At 47.7% G+C, this 18,917-nt stretch overlaps 1 protein-coding gene across 1 annotated transcript in view; it reads right to left on the reverse strand.

Moving 5' to 3' along the window:
- Nucleotides 1-18,917, reverse strand: part of LOC138566911 (TNF receptor-associated factor 3-like) — a 515,375-nt gene that overhangs the window by 269,099 nt on the left and 227,359 nt on the right. The window contains exon 2 of the mRNA XM_069644644.1: nucleotides 15,018-15,308. Within this exon, the coding sequence (XP_069500745.1) occupies nucleotides 15,018-15,289 (272 nt within the window). The 5' untranslated portion in view covers nucleotides 15,290-15,308. The remainder of the gene's footprint in view (nucleotides 1-15,017; nucleotides 15,309-18,917) is intronic.

The following is an 18,917-nucleotide window of genomic DNA, read 5'->3' on the forward strand; positions in this document are numbered from 1 at the left end:
CCAGATCTCTGTGACAACTTGGCCCAAGCATACCAGGTATTTACAATGGGGTGATTGAACATGGGGCCAGCTGGGGAGGGTAAAATGTTTTTAAAAATACACTTTTAGATCTGAATTGGGTCAACTCAATATTACAAGGAAACATGGCAAATGTCATCAGGGCCCCATGATGTCAGTGGGCAGAGGCAAGCCATCTGCTGCAGGATATGCATCTCTTCAGCCCATCAGCTCTCAAAGAACAAAAGGCTAATGCTTTTACCCCAGGCTTAAATCAACATTCAGCCCAGAGTGCCTTCCTGTTTGCCGCTCTTTTTCACCACTTACCAAGCACCAACCACCTGGTGCCTTCCTGTTTGCCGCTCCTTTTTCCTACTTAAGGAGCCCTCCAGCCTCTTTTCCTTTGCAGATGGGGAGCAGGTGCAAGTGGATCTAGGTCACCTGGCCTAATCCCCGCCCACCTGGTGCCTTCCTGCCTGCCGCTCTCTTTCACCACTTAGCAAGCCCCGCCCACCTGGTGCCTTCCTGTTTGCCGCTCTTTTTCACCACTTAGCAAGCCCCGCCCACCTGGTGCCTTCCTGTTTGCCACTCTTTTTCACCACGTAGCAAGCCCCGCCTACCTGGTGCCTTCCTGTTTGCTGCTCTTTTTCACCACATAGCAATCCCCGCCCACTTACTTAAGGAGCCCTCCAGCCTCTTTTCCTTTGCAGATGGGGAGCAGGTGCAAGTGGATCTAGGTCACCTGGCCTAAGCCCCGCCCACCTGGTGCCTTCCTGTTTGCTGCTCTTTTTCACCACTTTGCAAGCCCCGCCCACCTGGTGTCTTCCTGTTTGCTGCTCTTTTTCAACACTTATCAATCCCCACCCACCTGGTGCCTTCCTGTTTGCCGCTCCTTTTTCCTACTTAAGGAGCTTTCCAGCCTCTTTTCCTTTGCAGATGGGGAGCAGGTGCAAGTGGATCTAGGTCACCTGGCCTAAGCCCCGCCCACCTGGTGCCTTCCTGTTTGCTGCTCTTTTTCACCACTTCGCAAGCCCCGCCCACCTGGTGTCTTCCTGTTTGCCACTCTTTTTCAAAACTTAGCAAGCCCCGCCCACCTGGTGCCTTCCTGTTTGCCGTTATTTTTCACCACTTAGCAAGCCCCGCCCACCTAGTGCCTTCCTGTTTGCCGCTCTTTTTCACCACTTAGCAAGCCCCGCCCACCTGGTACCTTCCTGTTTGCCGCTCCTTTTCCCTACTTAAGGAGCCGCCGAGCCTCTTTTCCTTTGCAGATGGGGAGCAGGTAAAAGTGTATCTAGGTCACTGGCCTAAGCCCCGCCCACCTGGTGTATTCCTGCCTGCCGCTCTTTTTCAACACTTAGCAAGCTCTGCCCACCTGGTGCCTTCCTGTTTGTGCTCTTTTTTCACCACTTAGCAAACCCGACCCACCTGGTGCCTTCCTGTTTGCCTCTCTTTTTCACCACTTAGCAAGCCCCACCCACCTGGTGCCTTCCTGTTTGCTGCTCTTTTTCACCACTTAGCAAGCCCCGCCCACCTGGTACCTTCCTGTTTGCCGCTCCTTTTCCCTACTTAAGGAGCCCCCAAGCCTCTTTTCCTTGGCAGATGGGGAGCAGGTGCAAGTGTATCTAGGTCACCTGGCCTAAGCCCCGCCCACCTGGTGCATTCCTGCCTGCCGCTCTTTTCTAACACTTAGCAAGCTCTGCCCACCTGGTGCCTTCCTGTTTGTGCTCTTTTTTCACCACTTAGCAAACCCCACCCACCTGGTGCCTTCCTGTTTGCCGCTCTTTTTCCCTACTTAAGGAGCCCTCCAGCCTCCTTTCCTTTGCAGATGGGAAGCAGGTGCAAGTGGATCTAGGTCACCTGGCCAAACCCCCCACCCACCTGGTGCCTTCCTGTTTGCTGCTCTTTTTCACCACTTCGCAAGCCCCGCCCACCTGGTGCCTTCCTGTTTGCTGCTCTTTTTCACCACTTAGCAAGCCCCGCCCACCTGGTGCCTTCCTGTTTGCTGCTCTTTTTCACCACTTATCAAGCCCCGCCCACCTGCTGCCTTCCTGTTTGCCGCTCTTTTTCACCACTTAGCAAGCCCCACCCACCTGGTGCCTTCCTTTTTGCCGCTCTTTTTCCCTACTTAAGGAGCCCTCCAGCCTCTTTTCCTTTGCAGATGGGGAGCAGGTGCAAGTGGATCTAGGTCACCTGGCCTAAGCCCCGCCCACCTGGTGCCTTCCTGTTTGCCGCTCTTTTTCACCACTTAGCAAGTCCCGCCCACCTGGTGCCTTCCTGTTTGCTGCTCTTTTTCACCACTTAGCAAGCCCCGCCCACCTGGTGCCTTCCTGGTTGACGCTCCTTTTTCCTACTTAAGGAGCCCTCCAGCCTCTTTTCCTTTGCAGTTGGGGAGCAGGTGCAAGTGGATCTAGGTCACCTGGCCTAAGCTTCGCCCACCTGCTGCCTTCCTGCCTGCCGCTCTCTTTCCCCACTTAGCAAGCCCCGCCCAACTGGTGCCTTCCTGTTTGCTGCTCTTTTTCACCACTTAGCAAGCCCCGCCCACCTGGTGCCTTCCTGTTTGCTGCTCTTTTTCACCACTTAGCAATCCCCGCCCACCTGGTGCCTTCCTGTTTGTCGCTCCTTTTTCCTACTTAAGGAGCCCTCCAGCCTCTTTTCCTTTGCAGATGGGGAGCAGGTGCAAGTGGATCTAGGTCACCTGACCTAAGCCTCGCCCACCTGGTGCCTTCCTGTTTGCTGCTCTTTTTCACCACTTCGCAAGCCCCGCCCACCTGGTGCCTTCCTGTTTGCCGCTCTTTTTCACCACTTACCAAGCCCCGCCCACCTGGTGCCTTCCTGTTTGCTGCTCTTTTTCACCACTTAGCAAGCCCCGCTCACCTGCTGCCTTCCTGTTTGCCACTCTTTTTCACCACTTAGCAAGCCTCACCCACCTGGTGCCTTCCTTTTTGCCGCTCTTTTTCCCTACTTAAGGAGCCCTCCAGCCTCTTTTCCTTTGCAGATGGGGAGCAGGTGCAAGTGGATCTAGGTCACCTGGCCTAAGCCCCGCCCACCTGGTGCCTTCCTGTTTGCCGCTCTTTTTCACCACTTAGCAAGTCCCGCCCACCTGGTGCCTTCCTGTTTGCTGCTCTTTTTCACCACTTAGCAAGCCCTGCCCACCTGGTGCCTTCCTGTTTGCCGCTCCTTTTTCCTACTTAAGGAGCCCTCCAGCCTCTTTTCCTTTGCAGTTGGGGAGCAGGTGCAAGTGGATCTAGGTCACCTGGCCTAAGCTCCGCCCACCTGGTGCCTTCCTGCCTGCCGCTCTCTTTCCCCACTTAGCAAGCCCCGCCCACCTGGTGCCTTCCTGTTTGGTGCTCTTTTTCACCACTTAGCAAGCCCCGCCCACCTGGTGCCTTCCTGTTTGCTGCTCTTTTTCACCACTTAGCAATCCCCGCCCACCTGGTGCCTTCCTGTTTGCCGCTCCTTTTTCCTACTTAAGGAGCCCTCCAGCCTCTTTTCCTTTGCAGATGGGGAGCAGGTGCAAGTGTATCTAGGTCACCTGACCTAAGCCCCGCCCACCTGGTGCCTTCCTGTTTGCTGCTCTTTTTCACCACTTCGCAAGCCCCGCCCACCTGGTGCCTTCCTGTTTGCCGCTCTTTTTCACCACTTAGCAAGCCCCGCCCACCTGGTGCCTTCATGTTTGCTGCTCTTTTTCACCACTTAGCAAGCCCCGCCCACCTGCTGCCTTCCTGTTTGCCACTCTTTTTCACCACTTAGCAAGCCTCACCCACCTGGTGCCTTCCTTTTTGCCGCTCTTTTTCCCTACTTAAGGAGCCCTCCGGCCTCTTTTCCTTTGCAGATGGGGAGCAGGTGCAAGTGGATCTAGGTCACCTGGCCTAAGCCCCGCCCACCTGGTGCCTTCCTGTTTGCCGCTCTTTTTCACCACTTAGCAAGTCCCGCCCACCTGGTGCCTTCCTGTTTGCTGCTCTTTTTCACCACTTAGCAAGCCCCGCCCACCTGGTGCCTTCCTGTTTGCCGCTCCTTTTTCCTACTTAAGGAGCCCTCCAGCCTCTTTTCCTTTGCAGTTGGGGAGCAGGTGCAAGTGGATCTAGGTCACCTGGCCTAAGCTCCGCCCACCTGGTGCCTTCCTGCCTGCCGCTCTCTTTCCCCACTTAGCAAGCCCCGCCCACCTGGTGCCTTCCTGTGTGCTGCTCTTTTTCAACACTTAGCAAGCCCCGCCCACCTGGTGCCTTCCTGTTTGCTGCTCTTTTTCACCACTTAGCAATCCCCGCCCACCTGGTGCCTTCCTGTTTGCCGCTCCTTTTTCCTACTTAAGGAGCCCTCCAGCCTCTTTTCCTTTGCAGATGAGGAGCAGGTGCAAGTGGATCTAGGTCACCTGGCCTAAGCCCCGCCCACCTGGTTCCTTCCTGCCTGCCGCTCTTTTTCACCACTTAGCAAGTCCTGCCCACCGGGTGCCTTCCTGTTTGCCGCTCTTTTTCCTTACTTAAGGAGCCCTCCAGCCTCTTTTCCTTTGCAGATGGGAAGCAGGTGCAAGTGGATCTAGGTCACCTGGCCTAAGCCCCAGCCCACCTGGTGCCTTCCTGTTTGCTGCTCTTTTCCACCACTTCTCAAGCCCCGCCCACGTGGTGCCTTCCTGTTTTACGCTTTTTATCACCACTTAGTAAGCACCACCCACCTTCTTAGCCCTGCCTCTTCCTTCCTGTTCCTAACTATTAGATCAAGGGCATCTCTCGCCCGGGCGTATTAAGCGAAGGGCAGACAATGAAAAGGGGAATTCATGTTTGGACCTGTTCGGACCAGGAGGACCCAGGGCCCGACCCCCTGCTCAGACAGCAGGTAGGCATGCACCAACATGTGTTACTCCCTCTGGTCCCCCCGTGATTTTCCCTTGTGCCCCCCCATTCTCGCACACAGGTGTTGCCTGTTTTGCTTGATTCTTCTACCCTGCTCCCCCCTCACCCCACTCAAGCCTACTTCTGCAGGAGTCTGTCCTGATACATTATGGTTTCACCATCACTGTCTTGTGGACAATGCTGGATTTGACTTTTATGGACTTCATTCATTCATGGTGCGTCACCCTTTCTCAACTCTCATGCTGAACTTCTTTTGCATCTTGTACTCATGGTGGCCCTGAATCATGCTGTTCCCATCTTCATCTTGTATCCTGGCTTGCAACATTATGTGTTACTACTGACTTCTGCAATTGTATTCACTCTCCCCTCTTGCTTCTCCACTCTTTTGACTGCTAACTCTCTGTTCTCTCCTCCTTTCCCTTCTCCCTTTTCCTATCTCCTCCCCTTACTTTCTTCTATGCACTTACTCTATCAGAATTGTCCTTGGACCTAGTATGATAGTAACCTCGTCTGTCTCCTCTTGTCTCCCCTTACTGGTTTTTTCCTCCCCAAACCCCTCCAGCACTATCTGAAATTTCGTCAGGCCTAATATGATAGTCACTTGTTTTGTTCCTCCCCTACCTTTCTGCACCCCTCTCCCTCACCTCTTGTTTTTTTTCCGGCTCTACCAGAAATGTCGTCAGGCCTAGTACGGTAGTCGCCTGTCTGTTTCCATTTCCTTCCAACTCTCCCCCACCCCTCCTTATCTATGTTTTAGCTCTTGCACTATCTTTAATGTTGTCAGGCCGAGTACGATAGTTAATTTCACATCCTTACTGTTCATGGCCTGTAAGAATGTCATTGTTTTTTCCCTTGTTCCCTCCCTTGCCTTGAAGCGCTTTGAAACACATTGTGCATAGGCGCTATATAAATAAACTATCATATCACATCATACCGCTGCCTGGTTCTTGGCTCATTGTTGGCACATGGAGAGGGGTCTACGTGGCCCTATATAAGTCATAGATAGTGCTTATCGAACCCAAAGAAATGAATGGTCTATTGTGGGCTGTATCTTCATTGGGGCAGGGGAGAGGAACTCCCTATGTTTAGCGGGGTCTCCCAATATATCGTTACAGTTGGATGTATTCAATGGACAATATTTTCAGGTAGAGTTCGAGTTATCTGTCTATTGGTGGATGTAGATGTTGTAACTAATGAAGAGAGACCAATGCAGAGCTTTAAGTTCATGGGTGAGAAGATGGATCCAGTGGCGTAAAAGGGGCCCCCGTAGCCCCTGCAGTGCGGGGGGCCCCCATGCCATCGTTGCTGAAGGGGCCACGTGGCCCCTCTCCCAGCAACATCACTGTGCTCTGTGCTGCTGCTGCACTACAGATCTCACTGCAGTGGGCCACGGCACCGCCTGGGCTGGCAGCAGTGAGGGGTGAAGACTTCAGTTAGTCAGGAAGGCATTGGGGAAGGCTGCAAGTACCACCTTCGTCACGCCTCAAGAAAGATTCATAGCCTGTGAAATTAAAAATATTGAGTGAGGATGTGAGTACTTCCTACAAGGCAAGCCTGTTTCAGAGCATAGCGGTCCGCATTATAAAAAAAAGCCCTTTTTGTAGCAATGAACAGTGAATGGACACCCGTAGTTGAACAGGTTCACTGCTAACTTCTGAGAGCTGCCTAAAGAGAAATTTAGGCAAAGTAATCAAATCTTCACTCAGGCTATTCTTTATAGAAGATTCACAGGCAGTTGCATGAGCAGCACATCAAAACAAAAGTCAATAACGTGTTACCCCATCTATAACTTTGTATTAGTCATTATTTTCAAATTAATGAACAGTGTTGTTCTTATAACGTAAGCAAAGCAGAACACAATATTTCATATGTGGTCTTTCTAGGGCCTGTAGAGCTACAGGAGAATCTCGTTATCCCTAATTCTATTGCTGACTAGGAACACTTGCAGGCCGTGTTCTTGGCTTTTATTCTGAGGCATCACCCATTTCAAGTGTATTATTGTGACCTAAAAAATGACCATACAATTATTCACATCAAATTTGTTAAGCCATTGACTAGCACATGCTGCAATACTGTACCAATCCCGTTGAAATATTAGTGTTATGTTATATTTTCTCAGCTACTCAGTTTGTTCCAACCCCAATTGTGATTATTTTGTCTAACTTCCAAATTGAAATTGTTAAAACATGTAAATATGTAGTGATGTCATCTTTCATGTCCTGGGTGTTAGTCTTAGCAGTGCACTGTGGTGGCACGAGTTATGGTTGCTTAGCTTACCATAATTGGAAAATTTCCGGGGGGGTTTCGGTTTTACTTGTAACCATAACGTCCCTTTAACAACATTTTTTAATTGAATTTCATAGGTTTTTATAAGTGCAACTTAACCACAACGTCCCTTTGACAATGTTTTTCAGTGAATTTCATAGGTTTTTATTAGTGCAACCTAACCATAGCGTCCCTTCAACAAATATTCTTTTGAGAATTTCATAGGATTTTACCAGTGCACCCTTAGTTTCCTACCACTTACTTATATCACACTTACCCCAATATAGCAACATTTTTGTCCAATTTACAAAGTTTCACCTTTAAACCAATTTCCACCTTCAAACATCATTTTTAAAACTTCTATACCTTTTTTGAAACTTGTACACAGTTTTTGTGTTCGTCAGCGTTTGCGAACGTCTGACATCATCGCAGACTTTCCGGCCAGTATCACGTGAGCATGCGTGGCATGGTAACGTGTTTGCAAACACATCCACACTTGACAAAAAGGTCAATGAACAGTTTCGAAACTGCATTTTGCAGCTCATCTAGGATCTTTGAAGCTCAAAATGTACCCTTGCAGGGATCCTACACCTATTCTTACTCATCATCCATTAACAATCTAGCACACAGTACATACTTAGAGGATTATTAGCAAAACTGCCATTCATCTTAAAAATGGCATCAGCTGTTGCCATCACTCCTCCCCAAGAGCCACCACCACCACCAGATGGAGGACCTACACAAAAAAGAAGTGCAGTAATTCAAAAGACAATGAAGAGTACCAAGAAGATGAGGTAGAGGTAGTGCCTACCTCTAGCACCCAGTGTGAATCATGGGTGTGGCAGTTCTTTGCCACTGTTTGGAATGTACCAAATGCTAAAGCTAACAAAGTGAAATGCACTAAGCGGACTACCTTGGCGGTACTCCTCCGGGACCACACCGCCACACCAAATCCAACCAACGCAATGCTCTCAGAAAGGCTGTTCCTTTCTTAGGAAGTAGTAGGTTTTCTTCCTCTACCTCATCTTCCTCAAACAATACTTTAACCACACAGCCTACATCTGTGGTACCACCTTTCACAGTTAAAAAATAGAACTAATTTTGTGTTTTTTTATTTTTTTATTTTATTTAAAGCATTCAGCGTACAAAAAAAACAAGCTTTTGCTTATGTACAATTTTCCCTCCTCCCCATGTACAAGCCAAACCTCTCCTATTTCTTCTTTCTTGGTTCTACATTGGTTTCAGTCCAGGTTTGGCTATGTGTTTTCGATATTCCTTGTTAATAATGGTCTTAATTCCCTTCCAGTCTCTTTAGCATAGATTCCAGGAAAATACCCAAGCCTTTGATGGTTTTCTTACTTGGGTCGTCATATAGAGCTGACCACCATAAATCAGGATCCAGATCGCATGATGGTGACAGTATTGGTAGCAATAAACAACCCCCTTCAGATCTAAGTTCAGGGCAAAACAGCATTAAGTATTGAGACGATTCTTCTTCTTGTTTGCATAGTCTGCATAATTTTTCCTTTGCCAGGCCATATCTGAACAGGTTGATCTTTGTTCTTCAAATGTTCAGACGAAAGCGCATTATTAAGTCTCTATGATTCCGATTGGCGCTTTTTTCTAGGTATCCAGGCAATAACTGTGGGCATCTAGTTATCTTATCAGATAAGGTATGATAGTTCAAAGCTACTCTCGCACACTCTGTTTCTGCCCAGTCAATTGATAATAAGAGTAATTTTACCCTCTTTGGGTGTTTCAGAAGGGCTTCTGTCGTAACTTTTAAGTTTTGCAACAGCTCATTACATTTCACTTTCCATTCATCCAGTGGCCAAAAGGGCATTTTTCCTGCTTCCTTATTCAATATTTGGTATTGAGGTGGACAATTTTCCAGAGTTATTTTTCTGTAGGTGGCCAATGTTTTCCAGACGATTCGGACTTGCATTGAGTACAATCCCAGCTCATGTCGTATAATGCTTATCGGAACACATATGGGAATTTTCAGCAATTTACACCAGAATCTGGCTTCAAGTTTATCCCATGTTTCCCAAGGGATTCTCTGGGCTGTTTCGCCAGCATATGTTTGTTTTGTGTTATGCTAATGGAATAATGCATAGTTGTAGAAATAATTTAGTTTTCTGTCTCAAATACTTTCTAGCATACAATAAGTATCATAATCAATGGGTCTTTATAATTATCTACGGTCTCCACAGTCCCCTTTCCAGGCCATGGATCATTAAAAGACCCAGATGGCACGTGCACACCATCGCACAGGGCAGCCCTTCTACCCTTTTTAATTTTATATTTGTAACACTCCCTCAGTGCCTGCTTCGAAACAGTCACACAGCCATCCACAAATCACTTCCAAAAACTGTACATAAACCCTATGAACATATTAAGTTTCCACACACCAACTGCCACTTAACAATCTTCTACAAATCTTTTGCATCTGCATTTCCCTTATTTATACAAAAAAATGCTCCTATAAATGCACGTATGCATTGTGCAGTGAGAGAAGTAAAAAGGGGCAGTACCGATGGGCAAGTGCCCAGGAGGAAAGTGCCAAAGGATGCCAAGGTGGGACGCCACTGCCTAACTACTGGAGAAGAGGAGTCCCAAGGGTGGGATGCATCTTAATGCGCAACATCCCTTTAACAAAGTGTTTTATGCAAATTTAATAGGTTTTTATAAGTGAAAATGTTTGCATGCCTGTGACGGGCACTAACCAAGAGGTCCTGGCTGCGATTGCGGACCTGAAGGCGGCCATGGGATGGCTCGACGCGCAGGGATGCCCCCAGGAGCCTGACGTTCGGACGGGAAGAGGAGATGGAGGAGATAAGTAGTGCACGAGGAGGGCGCTACAAGATGGCACGGAATAGGACTCTGGGACTTGATTATAGTCATTTGAGCGGCTTTAGGCAGAGAAGGTCAGACTGTTAAACAATATATATTATGAGCACTGTGACTATTGCTGTTTTTAGGGGAGCCTTGCAGAAGGGATCTCTATACCCCACTTAGTAACCTTAGTTAAGTGGCCATTAGGGTGACTTCACCTTACTGAGCTCTGGGCATTGGTTGGTGCTTGCAGGGCTAGATGTGAGGGTGCCTGAGTTCCATGGATGGAGCTGGGCAGCAGTTGGGGAGTGTGGTGTTGGGGAGGGAAGTGGGGAGTTTGGGGTGTTCATAGTTATGGGGAGTTCGAGTTTGTACATGAGGCTGCAAGGAAGAGCTAGAGGGCTGTATCTGTATCGTATGGGCAGGTGGGATTGGCTGCACGGAAGGGGGGAGGATACTTATGAGCTATGGGGGATCTTAAGATCGTAACGTGGAATGTCAGGGGACTCAATAGTTACTTAAAGAGGAACAAGGTCATGATATATTTGAAAAGACAGAAGATTGATATTGCACTGTTGCAGGAGACGCATCTGACTCGGGAAAAGTTGGAACTGGTGGGGAAGAAGTGGAGAGGTATTGTAGTGGGTTCTCCGTATTCTGCCTACGCTAGGGGAGTGTTGGTCTTGGTGGCACCGCACGTTCCGCTCCAACTTACACAAGAGGTGGTGGATACAGAGGGGAGGATGGTTATATTGAAGGCACTGGTGGAGAATAAAGAGGTGTGTATTGTAAATACGTATGCCCCAATCAAAACACAGCGGCATATTTTAGGACTCTGTGTACCAACCTAGGTACGTGTGTGGGTGGGGCGGTTATTTGGGGAGGGGATTTTAATTGTGTGCTGAACCCCAGGGTAGACAGATCTGATGATAAGATTGATAGGCCCACCCCAGCAGCCAGGGCGTTGCAGACGCTGCTCGACGACTTCGGGCTGGCAGATGTTTGGAGGCTGAAACATCCTAATGGAGAGCAGTATTCGCATTACTCAGCCCCGCAACAACTGCATATGAGAGTTGATTATTTTTTTGCCACGCCAGATGTGGTGGTAGAGACCACCCAAATAGAATACAAAGCGAGGGTCCTGTCGGACCACTCGCCTCTGGTCCTGGGGTGGCAGTACTGCCGCCCCAGAGCGCGGATACCGACGTGGCGCCTCCGGGCTGAGGCGCTCATGGATCCGGTCTTCAGAGAGGATATCAGAGACGAGATTATACATTATTTCGAAGAGAACACTGGCAGTGTGGATTCGGCGGGCACGCTCTGGGAAGCCTTTAAGGTGGTGTTGCGGGGTGCTGCCATTGCTAAATCAAAGGGCCTGCAGGGTGGGGTCCTGACGGAGTTAGGAGGAGCTGAGGATGAATTGGAAATGGAACTCAAAAGTGGAGGGGGGGATGCAGAGCTAGTACTTAAACTACAGCAGCGGTGTGCAGAACTTTGGGAAAGGCTCTGCAACCTTAACTTTAAGAAGTATGTTGAGAGGCAGCATGCAGGTGGGGATAAAACGGGCCGTCTCTTGGCGTGGCTATACAAGAGTGAAACCCCACGCCCCGGATTAGGACGATAACTAGAGAGGATGGAGAGGTAGCGAACACCCAAGAAGGAGTCAATGAGGCATTCTTGGATTATTACAGGGCACTATATGAGGACAAAAGGGGGGGCAGCCGAGAGGAGATAAGGGAAACTTTAAGAGATATGGGATTACCTAAGATTAGTGCCAAAGAAAGAGAAGAGCTGGATGCACCGATTACTTTGGAGGAATTGGAGGAGGTTGTGAGGCAGCTGCCCACCAGTAAGACCCCGGGAGCGGACGGACTTCCTAGAGAATTTTATAAAGCATATAGAGAGGAGGTACTCCCCCGCCATGCTAGAAATGCTTAATGAATCGTTTGAGGTGGGCCGGTTGCCGGAATCGCTTAGAGAAGCGATTATAATACCACTCCCTAAGCCCAACAAACCAGGGCATAGCTGCAGCTCCTACAGGCCCTTGTCAATGCTGAACCAGGACGGCAAGATATTGACGGCGGTCCTGGCTAATAGATTGCGGAGAGTTATTAGTAAATTGATACATCCGGACCAAACGGGTTATGTCCCCAACAGGAACATAACCCACAACCATGGGCGACTCCACCAGGTGGTTGAATGAGGGAGCAAGAGCGAGGGTGAAATGGCGGTTGTGTCCTTAGATGCAGTCAAAGCTTTCGATTCAGTCAGGTGGTCGTGGTTGCTGGAGGCCCTGAGGGAATACGGGATGGGACCGGGCTACATTAGGTGGGTGAAGTTGCTGTACAGTGAGCTGCTAGCTATATTCTGGAGGTAATGGAAAGGTATGCAGAACTGTCTGGCATAGCGGTGAACCCCCAAAAATCAAGCATATTCCCATTGGGTAGCTACAGAGGAACCCTTCCGGAGCGGTTGCCAGTGTTGCCGATACCATGGGCGGTTGGTTCCTTCCGCTACCTCGGAATAGATGTGTATCACACGGTAGAGGAGGAACATTTGCATAACACCGAGGTGGCTGTGGGAAAAATCCATATAAGCATGAAGTTTTGGGAGAAGTTGCCGTTGGCGATGATGGGACGGGGGGCGATGCTTAAAATGGTAGTCCTGCCTAGGCTCTTACATTTTTTCATCAAAATTCTGTGTATGATACCTAAGAAGTTTTTTTGCCAAGCTGAATAGTATGTGCAGAGACTTCCTATGGCATGGCACCCGGAATAGAGTGGCGCTATGGAAGTTGCAGAATTTCTATGAGAGGGGGGGTATTAAGCTGCCTAATTTTGAGGCCTATTATGTAGCTGGTCAGTTGCAATATATATATTATGAAAATGGCTCTCTGATGAGGTAACTCCCGAATTTAGGCTGTTTGGACAGGACTGCACTCCGTTTTACCTGAAGGAAATTATTTGGTTGCCTAGGTCAGAAATGAAGGAGCGCCCGGGAATGATGTTGCTGGGGTGGAAGATGTGGCGTAGAGTATGTCGAATGATGGAGGACCCGTACCCGTGTTCCCCGCAGGTGCCGTTGGTTGCTTTGGCAGTGGAAGACAAGCAACTAAGAATGATAATCAGGACCTACTGGGAGTCGGTCGGGCTGGTTACATTGGGGGATGTTTGGCAAGAGGGGACCATTAGGGATTTTGAAGGACTAGGGGAAGAGGCGGGCTTGCATAGGGGCTAGTGTGTCACGTACCTAAGGCTGGTGCAGAATATTTGTAAAATCTGGCCTGAGACTGTATTGGCGGAGGAACCAGACACCACTATGGGGACAATATATGACATATCAGAAGGGGGGCATGAGATCTCTAGATTGTATGAGATGGTGATGACCCGGGTTGGGAAGGAGTTGACGCATTTGAGGTTGGAGTGGGAAACAGAGGTGGGAGCACAGATGGAGGATGGGATGTGGGAGCGTGCTATGGGATACCACAAGAAGGTGTCAAGAAATGCTAGATTACAACAAATACAGTTGTATATAACGCACAGAGCTTACATGACCCCGATGTGAATATCAAAGTTTGTAAATGCGGGACGACAAACGTGCCCAAAATGCGATAAGGAAAATGCTGATATGACACACATGTTTTGGTCTTGCCCAGTGATTGAGAGTTTCTGGGAAGAAGTGGCGCAAAAACTAGCGGACAAAGGGGTTACGCTCATTATAGATACGGCCCAGGCCTGCTTGTTGGGAGGGTTTCCTAGACCACGGAAACTTAAACATGTTGGGAAATTGAAGGACTTGGCATATGTGCTCGCAAAACGAAGGATTGTCATGGGATGGAAGCAGTGTCATAAGCCACGGGTGGAGGTATGGTGGCGGGAATTGCAGAAATGGGCAGAGGCTGAAACGGTGGAATGGCAGGAGGCATGTAGCATGTGTGGGGAAGAAGAAGTGGGTACCCTAATGGCATGGAGAGTATTAATAGCAGGACTGTTTGGAACAATAACAGATTCTGCAGACTCAGAAGGAGGAGATACCCTGCTACACGTAGCAGATACGGAAAGTGAAGGACAAACAAGCTCTTGAGGGGGGAGGGATTGGGGGAGCAGTGGTCTTGACTAATTGATGTTCATGTGATTATTGCAAAAAGCGCTGCCAGTTTGGTTTGTATTGTTTGTTTGTTTTAAAAATTAATAAAAACCGTTTAAAAAAAAATAAAAAGAAACAATTATGAAAAAAAAATATATGAAAGGAAAATGAAGGCAGTATCAAAATTAAAAATGTATTAGTGTTTTACAGAAATGCAAGACAAAAAAGTACTTGAAAATATTAAAAGCTGGCGTCAAAATGGATTTTGGCTTGTGTCTGCGATCCACGCGGTTTGGAAAAATGTAGCTTACTGCGGAGGTGAGGAGTGAAGGGGCACGGAAGAAGTCCAGTCCAATGGTTGTTGGTGTAATGTTACTCAGCTGCCATCCATACAACAATCAAAAAAACAACAACATATGTTTTGGCCTGATAAAAATGAATCAAAAGTGGCTTCAATTAGGCATAACAAGGTGATGTTTCAACATAGAATGAGACCTGCAAACATCTGTAGACAATAGATGCTAACTCCAAAGTCTGCCCCTATATTAGTAGCTCTAAAATCACTTCATTTTGTCTAAGAACAGGGTCACATTCAGGAACTTCAAGTACGGAAAAACCTTCTGCATGGCTTGGCCGAACATCAAATGGTTCAAGCACAACGGAAAATATCTTCGGTGCAAAGTATCCGAATTTGGGTCTCCTTCGAACTACCACTAAAAACCCACTAAGAGCACAGCACATACAACCAACCAACCCTCAGTAAATTCTTGATTATCCTGCTCAGCCAAATCTTAACCCCCCTAGCCATTAATAGGACTCTCCCACATCTAAACAGGGACTTGGATCCACAGTCATAAGGCTGATTGTTACTAATCACAACTGAGCTGACAGTAAACGCGAAAAGCATGCAACACATCAAACACACATACATAAATATATATAATATAAATGATGTTGACGATTGAATGAAACGTGTGGAATACAAACCTGAGCAGGGTATCCAGGCAGGTTTTGCAGAAGCGGTGACCACACTCAGTCTGCTGCACCCGACAGAGGACCAAGTGGCAGAACTCACATTTGTGCTTCTCACTGATGGGCAGGACAAAGTCCTCAGTGTAGCCACCCTCGGGGGGCTCCAGGCCTGTTAAGAGCAGTGAGGAGGGTTTACTGGTTCCCGGGGCTCCTCGATGAGTGCCAGGATCTGGGTGATACAAACGTTGCCATGGTGTCCACTTCTGTGCGTCACCCCCTTCCTCCATCCACAGAGTCCAGGCTTCGCTGAAATAGCGGATAGGAAGGACAGTTAATAGGCAGCTTAAAAGACGTATCAAACACTAGGCATTGATGTGGCCATGTGGCAGAGTAACAGAGGCAGTCTTTAATGCAGTAGTTTGCAACCTTTGTCTCTCGAGAGGTTTTGGACCGCAACTCCAATCAGCATTGTCAATGGTGAGGGATTTTGGGAGTGGTAGTCCGAATCATCTAGAGAGCTGCAGTAATGCATGCTACAGGTTCTGGGGAAGGTAACAGAATGCAGTTCAGCATTCCGCCTGCGCACACCCTGATTATACATTGTTGTTAAACTGCAAATACAGTGTTCTGATTGCCTTTACATACAAAACGGGTTTTACATGATGTTACAGCATAGGACAAGCACTTAATTTACTCAGCAATAACAGTGCAAAACATCTCATCTTTACTAAGCAACACTCATTACACGTACATAGAAGACGTCTTCTATACAATCAATGGAAGCGTCATTTTTAACCCTACTGTCAACCTCTCGCAAACATGATTCCGTGCTAAACTGCCAAAATAACCGATTGTATTGTAACAACTGAGAGGTTATAGGTGTGTCTTTTGGTGCAGTCCCCTTTTGACATTATCTATTGCAGTGTCCCAAGGAAAATGTAGCTTCTCTCTATGTGTCTGCCCTTACTAGTCCCCCCTTTCATGTGTAAATGTATGCCTGAAGTAGGTAAATGACACTTCATAAATCCTCCGTAAGGGTTAAAATGATACCTGGAAGTGCTGGTTTAGTTAATCAACTGGAGTGGCTGGGGCATGTGATCCTTGTCTATGTGTGGTAAAGACATCCCATCTGTATAATTCTCCAAGGATACATTCATACACACAAACATACTTACAAGAAGGCCTGGCTTCCCATTTCAGTATTTCAGTACCAACTCTTCTTTTTTTGAGTTTTAAGGATTTTTATTTTATTTAGTACAGAAGTAAACAATTACAGTCTGTGTCTATATGAACTCTCGATTATATAACATAGCTTTAAGCTCATAAAATATATTTCATATACAAAAAGAATACTTAGGCAAAAACACAACATGAGATTCATTAACTTTGAAGACATCTTACAATATAGTAGCTAGGATATAAATATTATGGAAATTCGGTAGCATATGAGCTAGTTGCTCAGAACTGAGCTGATAAGCAAAAGGGGGTGATATGGGAGGGTAGAGAAAAAAGGAAATGAACAAAAATCAGACTATTCAACAGGATAGCAGGAAATATCAATACAGTTGCAAAGAGGACTAAACAATATATCAGTCAGATAAATTAAGCACTTGTGTTATTTAAGCAATCAACAAACAGATGCCATCTTCTATCATGTTTGAGTGACAATGAGGGTGAATTAGCCATTCATGTCTCCATTCTATGAACATTGAATATATTATTCCACCAACCGTTTAGAGTGATTTTGGTGAAATCCTTTCAATTTGATGTAGTTAAGTGTATTACTAGAAGTATAAACAAGTCAGATATAACCAGCAACAACCTAATTCTGCCGTCATTAAGGTCTAAACTCCCCAGTAGGATATTGGTTAAATTCAAGGGAATAGCTATCTCAATCCAAACATGGTTCCAAAACGTATTTACCATATGATAGTCTAGAAACATATGGCTAAAGGTTCCAGAAGCTAGGTGACATGATCAACATAGATCATCATCTGCCAATTTTGATAGGAATAGCTTCTTGGGAGTAATAAAGACTCTGTGCATAAAGAAGTAAAGGGTTTGGGTTAAATTTGCTGAGGAAGATATACCAAACGTTTGACCACAATTCATTGCCAAAATGTGTTCCACAATCTTCTTCCCATTGCAATTCAGATGATGTAACGCTCACCTGATTCCCGCAGAGGCGCCGGTCTTGACTGGGTGAATGCCGTATCTTCAAAGGTGATGTGTAACACACGGTTGGCTCTTTGGGCTGGACCTCTGTGCACTGTATGTCTGACTCGAAGAGTAAGATGTCTGCAGATAGAAAATATGGGATTAATGAACTGGGGTTATTGGGTGCCTCTCTCCTCTTCCCTTTCTCTTCTCCTGTAGAACCCCAAAGGTTAACGCCCTCACCTTAGGTAAGTGAACGCCGAGCTCTCCATCTGCCTCGGGGCAGGGTGCCGTAACCAGTTTCTTCACTGGATAAGGGTGCAGGCCTCTTGACCTCAGAGGACTGCTGTCCGTCGTTAACTGCACGAACGGTAAGTTCTGGGCACTTCAAATGTCTTAAAAGTCTTTTGTAATGATATCTCTTGTTTTGCAGGGTTCCGGCGATGGCGGATGGCGGGCTGATGAGAGTTGAGGATCGAACCCGCGTGAGGAATAGAAGCGCCTGGAAGCACGTAAGTAAGCGCTTGTAGCCTGCTTCACGATGCGCACTAACTGTCCCTTTTATCTTGCAGGTACAAGTTCGGAGCTTTAGAGAAGCTGAAGGGTGCTGGAATACCCACTGGATTCGGCGTGGGAAGGAGTAATGGCACGTGAGTAATAAAGTTGCCCAATGTCTTTAAACGCACCTTCTTTTGTCTTTCAGATGCGGGATGCAGCGCCGAAGGCCTCCGGAGCGTGCGAAGAGCTGGTAAGCTTTTGTCTTTCAGATGCCGGAATGCAGTGCGAAGACCTCCGGAGCATGCGAAGAGTAGGTAAGCCTTTGTCTTTCAGATGCCGGAATGCAGCGCGAGGCGTTGGTGACAGCCGATGGACCAGGTAAGAGATGCGCTGCCACTGAAGACCGTAGTGCTAACCTGTTCTTTCTTTGTCTTTACAGGTGCTGCTGAAGACTGGATTCCAGGATGGTAAGCTTTTGTTCCCTTAGGCCCAGGATCAGAAGCAGAAGACACGATGAGCGTTCTGCTGCAGAGAATGCAGAATAACACAAAGCAAGATTCATCCATCGGGTGTGGTTTAAATAGCCTCCTGTAGTGCTTAGGTGTCTCCTTCCACAGCCACGCCTAGGTAAGAAAAGAGTTCCTGCTTTCCAGAAGAGTTCCAGTGTTCTGAACCTAGGGAGTGGCTCCTGCCCCACCCAACAGGAAAAGTAGTCCCAAACAGAAGAGGATCAGGGGTTCAACTGGCAGGTAAGTAAGCAGCATGGTCTGCTGCAGGTAAATCCACCCAAGCATTATGAGCCCGGCGCTTCCAGCGCTGGGACTGGGCATCTTTATGAGCCTGGTGCCACTGGCGCCAGGACAGGGTCCAAAAGGTCCCAATTGGGACTGGCTGGCACTCGGAACCGGGGTTATGGGTCTGCTTCCAAGGGAGTCGGGCAAGTCCTGATCTTTTGGAAGCAGAGATCATGACAGCACCCCCCCTCAAGGCCCCTCCCAAACTGGGCTTCTCCGGGGGTTTGGGCTTGTTAGGAAATGTTCGATGAAATCTTTTGATTAGACGAGGCGCGTGGACATATTCTGCAGGTTCCCAGGATCTTTCTTGTGGACCGTAGCCTTTCCAGTCAATCAGGTAAAATAGTTTAGATTTGGAGATCTTGGAATCCAGGATGCTTTTGACTTCAAACTCGAGTTCTCCATCAACTAGAATAGGTTTTGGAGATGTAGTTAGTCGGGTTTGAGGTTGCACGGGTTTTAATAG

Source organism: Ambystoma mexicanum, chromosome 2p (assembly GCF_040938575.1).
Source record: "Ambystoma mexicanum isolate Mex_15411 chromosome 2p, UKY_AmexF1_1, whole genome shotgun sequence".
In the NCBI taxonomy this organism is placed as follows: Eukaryota; Metazoa; Chordata; class Amphibia; order Caudata; family Ambystomatidae; genus Ambystoma; species Ambystoma mexicanum.